Raw genomic sequence first — 14,122 nt, forward strand, 5'->3', positions numbered from 1 at the left:
ATTCAATTGAATACCAAAGGACCCACAGGAAAAAAACAGACCACAAATAAGTCAGTTTTCAAATGATTTTATTGTCGAAATGCAAAGGTTCTCCCGAATGAGTATGAAGGGCCTGCATAAGGCTTTAGGAGACTAAGCACGGTAATTGAAATATCCTATTTTTAGTTTTACTGAATAAATACGGTCGCGTAATTGAAGATTACATATTCATATTGGAGAATTAGTCAGCCTTTTGAATAGAGACATATGGCATTAAATGTATTCCTGACGTAATTAATAACGTTTTGATAACTAATACCCTTGAGTAGGAAGATTCGCTATAAAATGGAAGGATATTAGGAAAGGATAGCCATGGCATTAAGCGTTTGGCTCGAGAAGATTTAGGATCTTTGTAGTTGTAAAATCAGGATTAATCATGTGAGTAATTGGAATGCGTATGTCTGTATGTCTGCCTGCTTGTTTTCTTGCGCACGTACACACGCGCGCTTGCGCGTAATAGAGTGCTGAGTGGCAGAGCACCAGGCTAGCGTTTCCATGATCCTTACCAGTTGTGTCCCGAAATCACTTTACCGTGGGAATAACTTGAACCCAAACCTCATTATTTATTTAGTCTCTCTCTCTCTCTCTCTCTCTCTCTCTCTCTCTCTCTCTCTCTCTCTCGATAGATAGATAGATAGATAGATAGATAGATAGATATATAGATAGATTTTTGTGCCATTTTGTGTGATATCACGTTTTTTAGTTTTCTGTAAAAGAAATCTGTTGTGCCGGCTATGTTGATCATCCACCCTCCAATGATCAAACTTACCAAATTGCAGCCCTCTTGCCTCATTAGTTTTTATTTTACTTAAGGATAAAGTTAGCCATAATCGTGCTTCTGGTAACGATATAGGATAGACCACCACCGGGTCGTGGTTAAAGATTCATTGGCCGCGTCTCATACAGCATTATACCGAGACCACCGATAGGTAGATCTATTTTCGGTGGCCTTGATTATATGCGGTAGCGGCTATAAAGAAAACTCGATTGCGCCGAAGAAACTTCAGCGCATTTTTTACTTGTATTATTCGTCAGGGTTTTGAGATGTAACAAAATGCCATGCTGGAAACTGAGGACTCCTTTCATACGAGAGTTGTGATATTTGCAAACATTTTGGTTTAATAAAAACTGTTTTTATGAACTTATATTTTAAAAAATTCATTTTAAAAAGTATTATTTAAAGAAAATTTTTTGTTAAAAAATTTGGTGTGTAAAGAAAAGGTTTTATTTTAAAAGTTTTATTTAAAAAAGTATTTCTATAAAAGTTTTTTTATTTATTTAAACAACGTTTTTATTTTGAAAAATTTATTCAAAGACGTTTTTGTTTCAAAACGTTATAGGTTTGAAACATTTACGTTTAGAAACTTTTTTATCTAAAAACAGTTTCATTTAAAAGACTTTTTATTTTGAATTTTTTATGTATTAACTTTCTGTGTAAGAAACTTTCTCATTTAGAAACATTTTTATTAAAAATACATTTTTATTTTAAACGTTTTTATTTAAAATATATTTTCATTTAAAAACGTTTTAATTTAAAATAGTTTTATTTACAAACGTTCTTTTTTATTAAAAATATTTTTATCTAAAAACGTTTCTGTTTAAAATACATTTTCATTTAAAAACATTTGCCTTTAATGCGTCACGAAAATTTCTTCTGTTATTAAGCAGTGTTACTCTGCTCACACCTTACAAGGAAGACACAAAACATCTTTATATATATATATATATATATATATATATATATATATATATATATATATATATATATATATATATATATATTTTTCTTGTGAAGAATTCGGGGATATAAGAGCCAGCTGAAGGGGTAGGGGGTAGGGTGGGGGATAGAGATGACAATTTGGAAGTCTCTCAGTAGATCCTGATGCCTGGCTGAGTTTGAGTTGCTGACTTTACCAGATTATGTTCAGGTTACTTAACTCCACATTATATATCAAGAAGCTGACCTAAGGGGAATTTCCAAGACCAGGTTTCTCTCCCTTTTTTAGATGTTTTTTTTCTATTAACTGTCATCATCATCATCATCATCATCTTGAAACGAATTATTATACATAATTCGGGAGGGGGGTAAATTTTCTCTGGTGGATTAGAGGACGTTCGTTCTCTCTCTCTCTCTCTCTCTCTCTCTCTCTCTCTCTCTCTCTCTCTCTCTCTCTCTCTCTCTCTCTCTCTCTCTCTATATATATATATATATATATATATATATATATATATATATATATATATATATATATATATATATATATGTGTGTGTGTGTGTGTGTGTGTACATATGTGTGCATACCATGTATGTATTTATGTACGTATGTACACACACACATATATATGTGTGTGTATTACTTTTTACTTTATCCTCAAATGCTTGTTCCTGTTGAGTAATACTGGTCTGTTTCAAAGAAATCAATGAATCTGCTTTAATAAAATATCACAGCGACTGACAAAATTGAATGTATATAAACTTGACGCCTTTGTTTATAAAGGTAGTGTACGTTCGTGCATGAATATTTATGTTCAAGTGGCTGTACTTAGCCAGTTGAAAACTATTCCAGATGCAACTTTTTCATGACGAATTTGACATGATTTATTACAGTTAGGAAAGTTGCCTCCCTTCCAGGCTAAATTTTGCATGCAGTTCGGACTTGAACGCGAGTAAATGAAATGTGGCTGGCCATGACCGTAGAGTTCCACAGAGCAAAAAAATGGACTATAGAGGCTTCAACAAGATATTATCCTGTATCGATAAAACACATTTATTTAATGTTAGTCATTGTGGGCGATCGGGGCTCCATTTCCGGTTTAGGGAGGGTTTCTCTCTCTCTCTCTCTCTCTCTCTCTCTCTCTCTCTCTCTCTCTCTCTCTCTCTCTCTCTCTCTCGTAAAGGAGATTATTTTTATACAGATTATTTTCCAAATTGGAAGCGGCCTGCATTTGCGACGTAGTACATGCATGCATAGCAATTCACAATTGCATCTGCATTTGAACATAACCTTATGAAGCTGGAGGTTCGCTCAGAGAAATACTGTATTCCTGTTTCATATAACTTTATTCTTGTAAAATATTAAAATATTTTCCTTTGGGACAAAAGGTTTTAAGATTTTTTTATTCCTGTCAGAGAGGCTGGCGGACAGCAATTTCAATGGCGGAGTAAATATTTGCATGATCTGATTTAGTTTTTCAGAATATTTTAGCAGAATCACTTTTAGTTTTCTGTAAAAGAAAACTATTGCGCCGGCTTTGTCTGTCTGTCCGCCCTTAGGTCTTAAAAACTACTGAGGCTAGAGGGCTGCAAATTGGTATGTTGATCATCCACCCTCTAATCATCAAACATACCAAATTACAGCCCTCTAGCCTTAGTAGTTTTAATTTTCTCTGAGGTTAAAGTTAGCCATAATCTTGCTTTTGGCAACGATATAGGATAGACCACCACCGGGCCGTAGTTAAAGCTTCATGGGCCGCGGTTCATACAACATTATACCGAGACCACCGAATGATAGATCTGGGTTCGGTGGCCTTGATTATACGCTGTAGCGGCTGTACAGAAAACTCGATTGCGTCGAAGAAACTTCGACTCGTTTTTTACTTGTTTTTTATGTTTTTTAGTCAACGAAAAGATGTCAGATGCAAGTAACATCGGAATTCTGATACCTCTGAGTTTGTACGTATTTTAATTAAAAAATTTAAGGTCAGGTCTGTATTTGTATGTGTGTTTGTGTATGTGTGTGAGTGAGGTTTTGAATGCGACTCCCCAAATTCCAAAGGTGTTAAAGGGAGCCGTATTATATATCCATAGAACTGTCACTGTAATAGTCAAAGGAGTTATCCAAAGTTTCTGGGAAGAGTTGCATTTCATTTTGGTGACGTCTCGAGAAACCTGCCGTATGGAAATTAGAACGGCCTGAAATGTAAAAGAAAAATACGGAACTGTTTATTTAAAATCCAATATCAACAACGCGATATCAAAGTCATTATAATAAAACTGAATCTAAACCAGTGGCTTGCAATTGTCTTACACATCAGCATATTTGAAAGTGCATAAATTCAGAGGAGGTTCTCTTGGTTTTGGACAAACTCTTATGCTGATGATTTTTGGTGATCGAAAATATATTTTATGTTCATCAGTTGAGTTAGAAGAGTCAGTTATAAAGTAGTTTTTTTATCCCAGTCATTTTAGTATAAACTGCTTATCTCAGTAAGTGTCATGATTTTTGTTAACTTTATGATGACAGTAAAAAAAAATTTTTTTACTATTTTTTTATTCAGACGAGCAAGCAATAGAATTTGTGATGGAGTTTTAGAATCTACATATTTTACAAATTTAATTTTCGTCGTTTCTCTGTTATTTCTTATTCTGACTTATCATTGGCTGGATAGCTCGAGATAACACCTAGCACTTTTTCTCCTTTGTAAAGAAAGTTGTCAGGAACTTGATGGCTAAAGAGATAAGTGACAGAAATATGAGAATAAAATTGTTGGTGTAGATTATTGTGGATCAAGTAAAGAGACCTTTAGATTTACACTTCGTTGCTGATACTGATTTCGTAAAATGTCGTGATCCATTCTTTCTGTATTTCCCATTACCTTCTGTTGCTTGACTTGAATTTCAAGTCATGACCCCTGCGGGTTAATTCTATATGAATAGAGTTCTACTTCTGAATAATAATGATTAAAAAATACTCAGAGTAGCATGAGTCTTGAAATGGAGAAACAAATCCACAGTTATGTATGGGTACAAATAGATTTAATTTTAAATATATTTGTACCCATACATAACTGTGGATTTGTTTATTCGATAATAATAATAATAATAATAATAATAATAATAATAATAATAATAATAATAATAATAATAATAATAATAATAATAATAATAATGTAACTCTTAGTTTTAACAGATAATCCTATATGACATTATGTTGTAACGGAATACAACATTATGTTGTCTTCCACATGTTAAATAAAAAAAAATTTTAAAACTAACAACAGCGCTTTGTTAGAGGGTTATTGATTAAGCCTCAACAATGGCTTGCAACATCGATGCGACTACAGTCAAATGCCCTCTTAACTTTATGAAATAGAGTTCTGCTTCTCCCTTTTCAGATTATGGCTAAATCTGGATATTAGGTACCATCCCTTTACCAGTGTAAAAAAGAATTTTTGTTTTCACAAAAAAAGTCCTAAGACTTGTCCTGATATACTGTAGGATTAGAGTATGATTTCTTATATCTTACGTGAAATATCTTTAACGAAATACGGGTTATTATTATTATTATTATTATTATTATTATTATTATTATTATTATTATTATTATTATTATTATTATTATTCAGAAGATGGACCCTATTCATATGGAACAAGCCCACAGGGGCCAGTGACTTGAAATTCAAGCTTCCATAGAATGTGATGTTCATTTGAAAGAAGTAACAGAAGGTAATAGAAAATAACAGAAAGAAGAGGTCAACTATTAAAAAGTAAAAATAGATTAGCAAATTAATGAACAGAGAGAGAAAAATGTAAGTAAATTATCAAAATCCAAGGTGAATTGTAGTAATGCATTACTGTACATCTTCGCTTGAACTTTTGATGTTGCAATTGTACAGCATCCTCAGGGAGACCGTTCCACAGTCCAACGGTGTAAGGAATAAAGGACCTATGGAACTGAGAAGTTCGACAACCAGTCTAGAAGAAAAAAAAAAAAAATAACCCGTAGTCTAATAGAAAAAGATAATGTCCATAAATCTATGATTGATTTACTAAAGTACCGGATGCTAGAATCAGAATATTTGAGCACGGGAGATAACGAACACAATGAAATTGAAAAGGGCGAGTTCCCTTTTACGATGTAATAACCGCGATGGGGTTGCCAGCCTCAACATCAATATATTAGGGAGCATCGATGTTACTGTATTGTGGAAGTCTCCTTTTTATATTAATGACATAGTATATATCTCTCGTACGTATATCAAAGTAATGAGATTATTAATTGAATATGTAATGTGGTCTATGGTGCATCACTATAATGTGGCCGGAAATAATAAGTAAAAAGCCGCAGTAATGTATATGAGTGATTGTATTTCCAAAATACAATCGTTCATATACATTATTGTGGCTTTTTACTTATTGATGTAATGTGGTAACATATAGGTGAATACCACTCCAATTATTGGCTCCTTCGTCGTAGTTCGGAAAGTTATTAATATATATTATTCAATTTCGGATAATTTTGTAGTGATTCGAGGATGATTAGATCTCCGTGATATTTGATAAATAAAGAATTGGAAAAGCAATGAGCTGAACATATTCCTTTGATGAAAATCTTTTATATGGTCTGTAATACGAAGGGATTTCAGTAACTCACGGATAATTTTATAACAAACACATTGGCATTTGGAAATATTCGTTCATTATTAAAAGTATAACTAGCTAACTATTCCTCTGCTTTCACTGTCCGTCTATGCAGTACTTCTGAATTCCCAGTCTTTCACCAAATGGATATTTCAAGATTCTTTTAGGCCGACACCTCTGGTGAGTTATATACTTAACATTTCATGTTTGACAAGTGAAGTCTGTGGGAATGTTATGGTAGAGAAATTAAATTTGTTTGAAGAATATTTTATGTTGGAGTCTTGTGTCTAGGAGGGTACTGAGATCAGTATTTGTTTATTTCGAATGTCACAGTTCACCAAAGTGTTCTTGCGTCTTGCTATTGAATGCACTTAAAAAAATTTCACGATTTAGACTTGAAGTCTGTAGCAGTGCGCTGACAGAGAGATCAGATTTTTACAGAATATTTTATGTATGAAAATTGTGCCTGGGAAGGTATCGAGATTAGTATTTGTTTATTTCCAACGTCACAGTTTATTAAAGTGTTATTGAATCCTGTTATTGATATTTAATATTTATCTTTCCATATAAGGAACTAAAAGCCAGGACAAATAGCTTCGACTTCAAAATACGTAATTTTCCCTTTAAACGCAGCCGTGACATATGCCACAGCTCCCTATTGTGCAGTATATTTCATTGTTCCTTTGTAATGATTTCGTGTTATTGAATATGAATGTGAAAGGTGATCTTTATATAACCTTATAAGCATCGTTATTGCGTATTGAAGGTCAAAGGTGCCTATACGATAATTTAGGAGTTAAGCCAAAAGGTATAGTTTCGAATCATGGGTGACCAGATGCATTTATCATATTTATTTTCCTTTTTTCTAAGCGGAAGTGAGGTCGACATTACCAAGTTGTTTGTGGTCACCTTTAGGCAAGAGCCTGTGTTTGAATAAGGCAGTCAACCATTGTTAAACAAGCCCTGGAAAGCAAGGACACAAGGCAAGGAAACAGGTGCTGAAACGATACAAGGCAAGGAAATAGGTGTTGAAATGACACAAGGCAAAGAAACAGGTGTTGAAGTGACACAAGGCAAAGAAACAGGTGTTGAAGTAACACAAGGCAAAGAAACAGGTTTTGAAATAACACAAGGCAAAGAAACAGGTGTTGAAATAACACAAGGCAAAGAAACAGGTGTTGAAATAACACAAGGCAAAGAAACAGGTGTTGAAATAACACAAGGCAAAGAAACAGGTGTTGAAATAACACAAGGCAAAGAAACAGGTGTTGAAATAACACAAGGCAAAGAAACAGGTGTTGAAATAACACAAGGCAAAGAAACAGGTGTTGAAATAACACAAGGCAAAGAAACAGATGTTGAAATAACACAAGGCAAAGAAACATGTGTTGAAATAACACAAGGTGTTAAAAGTAAGCTAAATAACATGCAATTCTATTCCCATATCATGTAGAAGTTTACCGGACATTAAATAAGTTATACAACCAAATACAAAATACTAATAAGAACGAAGTATCAACGAGGAATGCCATTGATTTTAACGGGAAAAAACTTCCATCTGCATACCACCAACGTCGTATTGCCACACCTGCATATGCTTCATAATTACTCTTGTCCCTTGTAACCTGTCAATTGTCCATATTTCACCAGTGATCAGGAATACAGAAGTATTCGAAATAAGTGGTTTAGTTCAAGTGAGAATCGATGAAAGATTAAATAAAAGGGGAAAGGTGGTTTGGGGTGAAAGGTTAAAAACGAAAGCTGTCTCGTATATCATATAGAAAACCATAGAAGTGATATAGAACGATAATAGATTCAAGACGAAAGCTAGCTCATTCATATTATAGAAAACCATACAAATGAAATTAAATAAATAGAAAAATAAACAGAACGATAATAGAGTCAAGACGAAAGCTAACTCATACATCTTATAGCAAACCATACAAGTGATATTGATATTAAAGAAACAGATAAATAGACAGAACAATAATTATAGTCTCAAATTAACGACTGAATTTAATTCTGACCGAGGCCTTCGGGGATGCGTCAAGGATTCCCTAACTCGATTAGAAAAGACCAGCCTTGTGTTATACCCTTGGAAAAAAAATCCATTAGCGGGAGGAAAGTTGCAAAAAAGAAAAACTCTGAAGAAACCCGGTAGAAGTTAAAAGTTAATGGGGCTTTAATTTTGTAACAGTCCCCGACGCATTCAAAAACTTGCTTGGTGAGGGGGTGGTTAGGAGTCGAGTTTAATTTTGTTAATGGATCAAAATCATCGGCAGAGTAATAATAGTTCTAGCTAGAGAGAGAGAGAGAGTCAAATACAGTGTGTGAATTACCCCATCATTAATATTATTAAAAATTCTTATTACATTATAACGTTTATGACAGACAGTATAAAGGTAAGAAAACAAATTGCCACCCTATATATATATATATATATATATATATATATATATATATATATATATATATATATATATATATATATATATATATATATATATATATATACATACATATATATATATATATATATATATATATATATATATATATATATATATATATATATATGTGTGTGTGTGTGCACAAAGTGTTTTCACAGGAATATTTACTGTCGATAAATATAACTATCGAATATCAACACAGCCAGGAATGTGGCGAACTCGAGAAGAAAGTAGATTCGTAAAATCCGTCTGCATCTGATTCCAATAATTATTTATAGCATAACAAGCGAGCGTATAACACAAATTCCCAAGAACTAACATTTGGCAACATACTGAATTCACAATTTTTTTGGCTGGCTGGTAGGAATTCTCGGTAAACAGAAGTAAAATCTTATAGGAATTCTCGGTAAACAGAAGTAAAACCCTATAGGGATTCTCGGTAAACAGAAATAAAAACCTTGTAGGAATTCTGGGTAAACAGAAGTAAAATCTTATAGGAATTTTCGGTAAACAGAAGTAAAATCTTATAGGAATTCTCGGTAAACAGAAGTAAAATCTTATAGGAATTCTCGGTAAACAGAAGTAAAATCTTACAGGAATTCTCGGTAAACAGAAGTAAAATCTTATGGGAATTCTCAGTTAACAGAAATATAAAATCTTATCGTATTTCGAAAAATTTCTGAATATAGAATTTAAGCCAAAGACCAAGCACTGGGACCTATGAGGTCATTCAGCGCTGAAATGGAAATTGACAGTAAAAGGTTTGAAAGGCGTAACAGGAGGAAAACCTCAAAGCAGTTGCAATGTGACATCAATTGTTAGGAGAGGGTTGAGGAAAGTAAGGTGGAAGAAAGAGAAAATGAAAGGAGGTACAGTAAAAGGAACGAAGGGGGTTGCAGCTAGGGGCCGAAGGCACGCTGCAAAGAACCTTAAGTAATTCGTACAGTGCAGGTCGAAAGATTTTACGAAATGTGAAATATCGTCGTCTCGTCGAATTTATAATTTTTCTTTATTCATTTATTGCTTTATCTCTTTATGTCAGCAGTACGTCTTAGGAGATGGAGAATGAACAGACAATATGAATGCTTAATTTCCCCGGGGAGAAGGGACGGGAAAAGACGCCAGCCGAGTTCATTTTGTTGAGAAATTTAATGTCCTTTCTTTCCTAAGGGGGGAAGAATTATGCGGAATTTGTAAATGGCGATTTTTATGAGACATGTTATTTTGCGAATGTAAATTATTTCGTTGTATGAATGTATGTGTATATATATATATATATATATATATATATATATATATATAATATAAATATATATATATATATATATATACAGATAAAATCCACGAAGGAAACGGAAACACTGGAGTGCTGCGAGGCCTTTCGACGCTAGGTCCTTTACTTAGCAGACTGAAGAAATATAAAAGTATGTTTAGAAAGAAAGCTCATATAAATGACAGATGGGGATTATAAAGGAAACATATGTACCTGTAATCCAACACAATTGAAGAATTAGTAGCACTGCCAAAACAGGATTAAATATTTAAGAGGTTTTTACAAAGGATTAGGATCAACCGTTCAGAGGTAGGGACAGGACAATTAAAAGATTATACAGGGTCGTGACTGACCTCCTAAAAAATTTTAGTACAACAAAGTAATTCTTTTTTTTTGTAAACAATAACTTTTTGCAAGATGAGCATTGTTACAAATAAAAATTATATTAAACATACGGATATATAGAAAATATATATCAAGTAACTAACTTGTAATTAAGTCAGTGATTTTATCTTTTAGGTCATTCTTGAACATTTTTCTAATACAGCGGTCCAAATAATACTTGCCAGGGCTAAGATTAAAATTACAACTGGAAGTAAGCTGGATAATAGCGGACTCCAATAGATTTCTTGAAGAGAAAGCTTTCGATCTGGCAATCACTGAACTTTCAGTTCAATTTATCCGTTGAGAGTTTTCATTTAAATGAATGAATATAGCATTGGATGCTTGTCCAGTTTTGACTGAATACTTATGTTGTTTAATACGTACATCTAAATCTTTGCTAGATTGGCCAATATAAAAAGAGGGGCAGTCTAAACACGGAATTTTATATATTATGTTGTTGTTTTCTTTAGTGCTATTTTTTTTTATTAACAACCTTTTGAGTGTGTTATTATAAGAAAAAACGAGGTTTACATTAAAAGGTTTTAACAATGATTTTATGTTTTCAAAACCACTTAAATAAGGCAAGCTAAGAATGTTCTTAGGGATTTCTTTCTTCATGTTACTTTCACTATAAAACTATTTGTGGGCTTTGTTATAACAGATATCTAGTATATGTGAAGGATAACATAAACCTGTCCTTATTTTTCTTATGTATTTGGATAAAGAAATTGAATACATAAGAAAAATAGGGACAGATTTATGTTATCCTTCACATATACCAGATATTTGTTATAACAAAGCCCACAAAAAGTTTTATAGTGAAAGTAGCATGAAGAAAGAAACCCCTAAGAACATTCTTAGCTTGCCTTATTTTAGTGGTTTTGAAAACATAAAATCATTGTTAAAACCTTTTAATGTAAACCTCGTTTTTTCTTATAATAACACACTCAAAAGATTGTTAATAAAAAAAATAGCAATAAAGAAAACAACATAATATATAAAATTCCGTGTTTGGACTGCCCCTCTTTTTATATTGGCCAATCTAGCAAAGATTTAGATGTACGTATTAAGCCACATAAGTATTCAGTCAAAACTGGACAAGCATCCAATGCTATATTCATTCATTTAAATGAAAACTCTCAAAGAATAAATTGGACTGAAAGTTCAGTGATTGCCAGATCGAAAGATTTCTCTTCAAGAAATCTATTGGAGTCCGCTATTATCCAGCTTACTTCCAGTTGTAATTTTAATCTTAGCCCTGGCATGTATTATTTGGACCCCTGTATTAGGAAAATGTTCAAGAATGACATAAAAGATAAAATCACTGACTTAATTACAAGTTAGTTACTTGATATATATTTTCTATATATCCGTATGTTTAATATGATTTTTATTTGTAAAAATGCTCATCTTGCAAAAAGTTATTATTGTTTACAAAAAAAAAGAATTATTTTGTTGTACTAAAATTTTTTAGGAGGTCAGTCACGACCCTGTATAATCTTTTAATTATCCTGTCCCTGCTTCTGAACGGTTGATCCTAATCCTTTGTAAAAACCTCTTAAATATTTAATCCTGTTTTGGCAGTTCAACTAATTCTTCAATTGTGTTGGATTCCAGGTACATATGTTTCCTTTATAATCCCCATCTGTCATTTATATGAGCTTTCTTTGTAAACATACTTTTATATTTCTTCAGTCTGCTAAGTAAAGGACCTAGCGTCGAAAGGCCTCGCAGCACTCCAGTGTTTCCGTTTCCTTCGTGGATTTTATCTTTTATTTATAAATACATCACGTTCCATATTTTCGTGATTCAGTTTTATATATATATATATATATATATATTATATATATATATATATATATATATATATATATACTCCAGTGTGTATATATATATATATATATATATATATATATATATATATATATATATATATATATATATATATATATATATATATTTATATATATATTCCAAATATATACATATACATAATTTATATGTTATATATATTTATTATATATAACATATAATAAAATCTAAAATAATTCTGTTATCAAGATAAAATAATTATGTTACAAATGGTTTGGTTTGTTGAAGGAACTTACTAAGAATTACACAGAATACGCTGGAATGATCCAAGATTACTTTTGTATTGTCTAATAGATTCCGAGAATAATCTGAGAACTTTGGTAAATAAAATAACTATTTTTTTTATTTCACATCTGTGGACTCTCTCTCTCTCTCTCTCTCTCTCTCTCTCTCTCTCTCTCTCTCTCTCTCTCTCTCTCTCTCAGCAAAATAAAACAACAGCTAACTTTTTTATTACGCGCCTGTGAAGTCACTCTTCCAGTGTACTAGCCGACTTGATCTCTCTCTCTCTCTCTCTCTCTCTCTCTCTCTCTCTCTCTCTCTCTCTCTCTCTCTCTCTCAGTAAATGCTGCAACGAGAACAAGTATTTTATTGCATATTTATGAAGTCTCTCTTCCTGTGTATTAGGTGACTTGATTCTCTCTCTCTCTCTCTCTCTCTCTCTCTCTCTCTCTCTCTCTCTCTCTCTCTCTCAATTTTTATCTTTTTATCTGTAAATAAAGCAAGAATGATTTTTTTCACATTTCAGAACTCACTCTTCCAGTGTCTTATTAGCTGACTTGATTTCTCTCTCTCTCTCTCTCTCTCTCTCTCTCTCTCTCTCTCTCTCTCTCTCTCTCTCTCTCTCTCTCTCTCTCTCTCAGATGTATGAGAAAATTCCTCATATCGCGCTGGGGGTGGGGATGGGGGAGTATGATGATGATTATGATCCCTTATCGGAGCTAAACTCATTATAAATTCCCCGCAACTTCTCGGGTGCGCTGGGAACTGCCACTAATGAAAGCCACATTAACTCGTTAATTTTTAATTGCTGCAAAAAGTTTGATGTGTTGTAATAAATTTTTCCCCCCGTGACGATTATAATTCTCCCGAATAAAAATACTCGGTGACACACGACTGCGTTTCCCTCATTAAGTGAATTGCGATGGAATTTCGCGGGAGCGTTTGAATACCGAAAGTCGTCGTCGAGAATTGAAGTTTGGTCAAAGAAATACTTTGGATTGTTTTGCTGTGCGGACTTGAAACATGATCATTTTCGTCATTTTCATGGTAGTCTCTCTCTCTCTCTCTCTCTCTCTCTCTCTCTCTCTCTCTCTCTCTCTCTCTCAAGAATACAGTTTCTAATTTTTACTTTCTAGTAATCTCTCTCTCTCTCTCTCTCTCTCTCTCTCTCTCTCTCTCTCTCTCTCGTCACAAATGCAGTTTTGTTGTCTACTTTCTAGTAATCTCTCTCTCTCTCTCTCTCTCTCTCTCTCTCTCTCTCTCTCTCTCTCTCTCTCTCTCTCTCTCTCTCTCTCTCTCATCAAGAATACAGTTTCTAATTTTTACTTTCTAGTAATCTCTCTCTCTCTCTCTCTCTCTCTCTCTCTCTCTCTCTCTCTCTCTGTCTCTCTTTTGTTGTCTACTTTCTAGTAATCTCTCTCTCACAAATGCAGTTTTGTTGTCTCTCTCTTTACAGTTTCTAATTTTAATCTCTCTCTCTCTCTCTCTCTCTCTCTCTCTCTCTCTCTCTCTCTCTCTCTC

General features: G+C 33.2%; 1 protein-coding gene across 1 annotated transcript in view; it reads left to right on the forward strand.

The window, feature by feature from the left end:
• LOC136848975 (ribosome-binding protein 1-like) overlaps nt 1–14,122 on the forward strand; it is a 72,707-nt gene that overhangs the window by 38,004 nt on the left and 20,581 nt on the right. Inside the window, exon 3 of the mRNA XM_067121786.1 lies at nt 7,339–7,812. Coding sequence (XP_066977887.1) covers nt 7,339–7,812 — 474 coding nt within the window. The remainder of the gene's footprint in view (nt 1–7,338; nt 7,813–14,122) is intronic.

This window comes from Macrobrachium rosenbergii, chromosome 20 (genome assembly GCF_040412425.1).
Source record: "Macrobrachium rosenbergii isolate ZJJX-2024 chromosome 20, ASM4041242v1, whole genome shotgun sequence".
NCBI classification, from domain to species: domain Eukaryota; kingdom Metazoa; phylum Arthropoda; class Malacostraca; order Decapoda; family Palaemonidae; genus Macrobrachium; species Macrobrachium rosenbergii.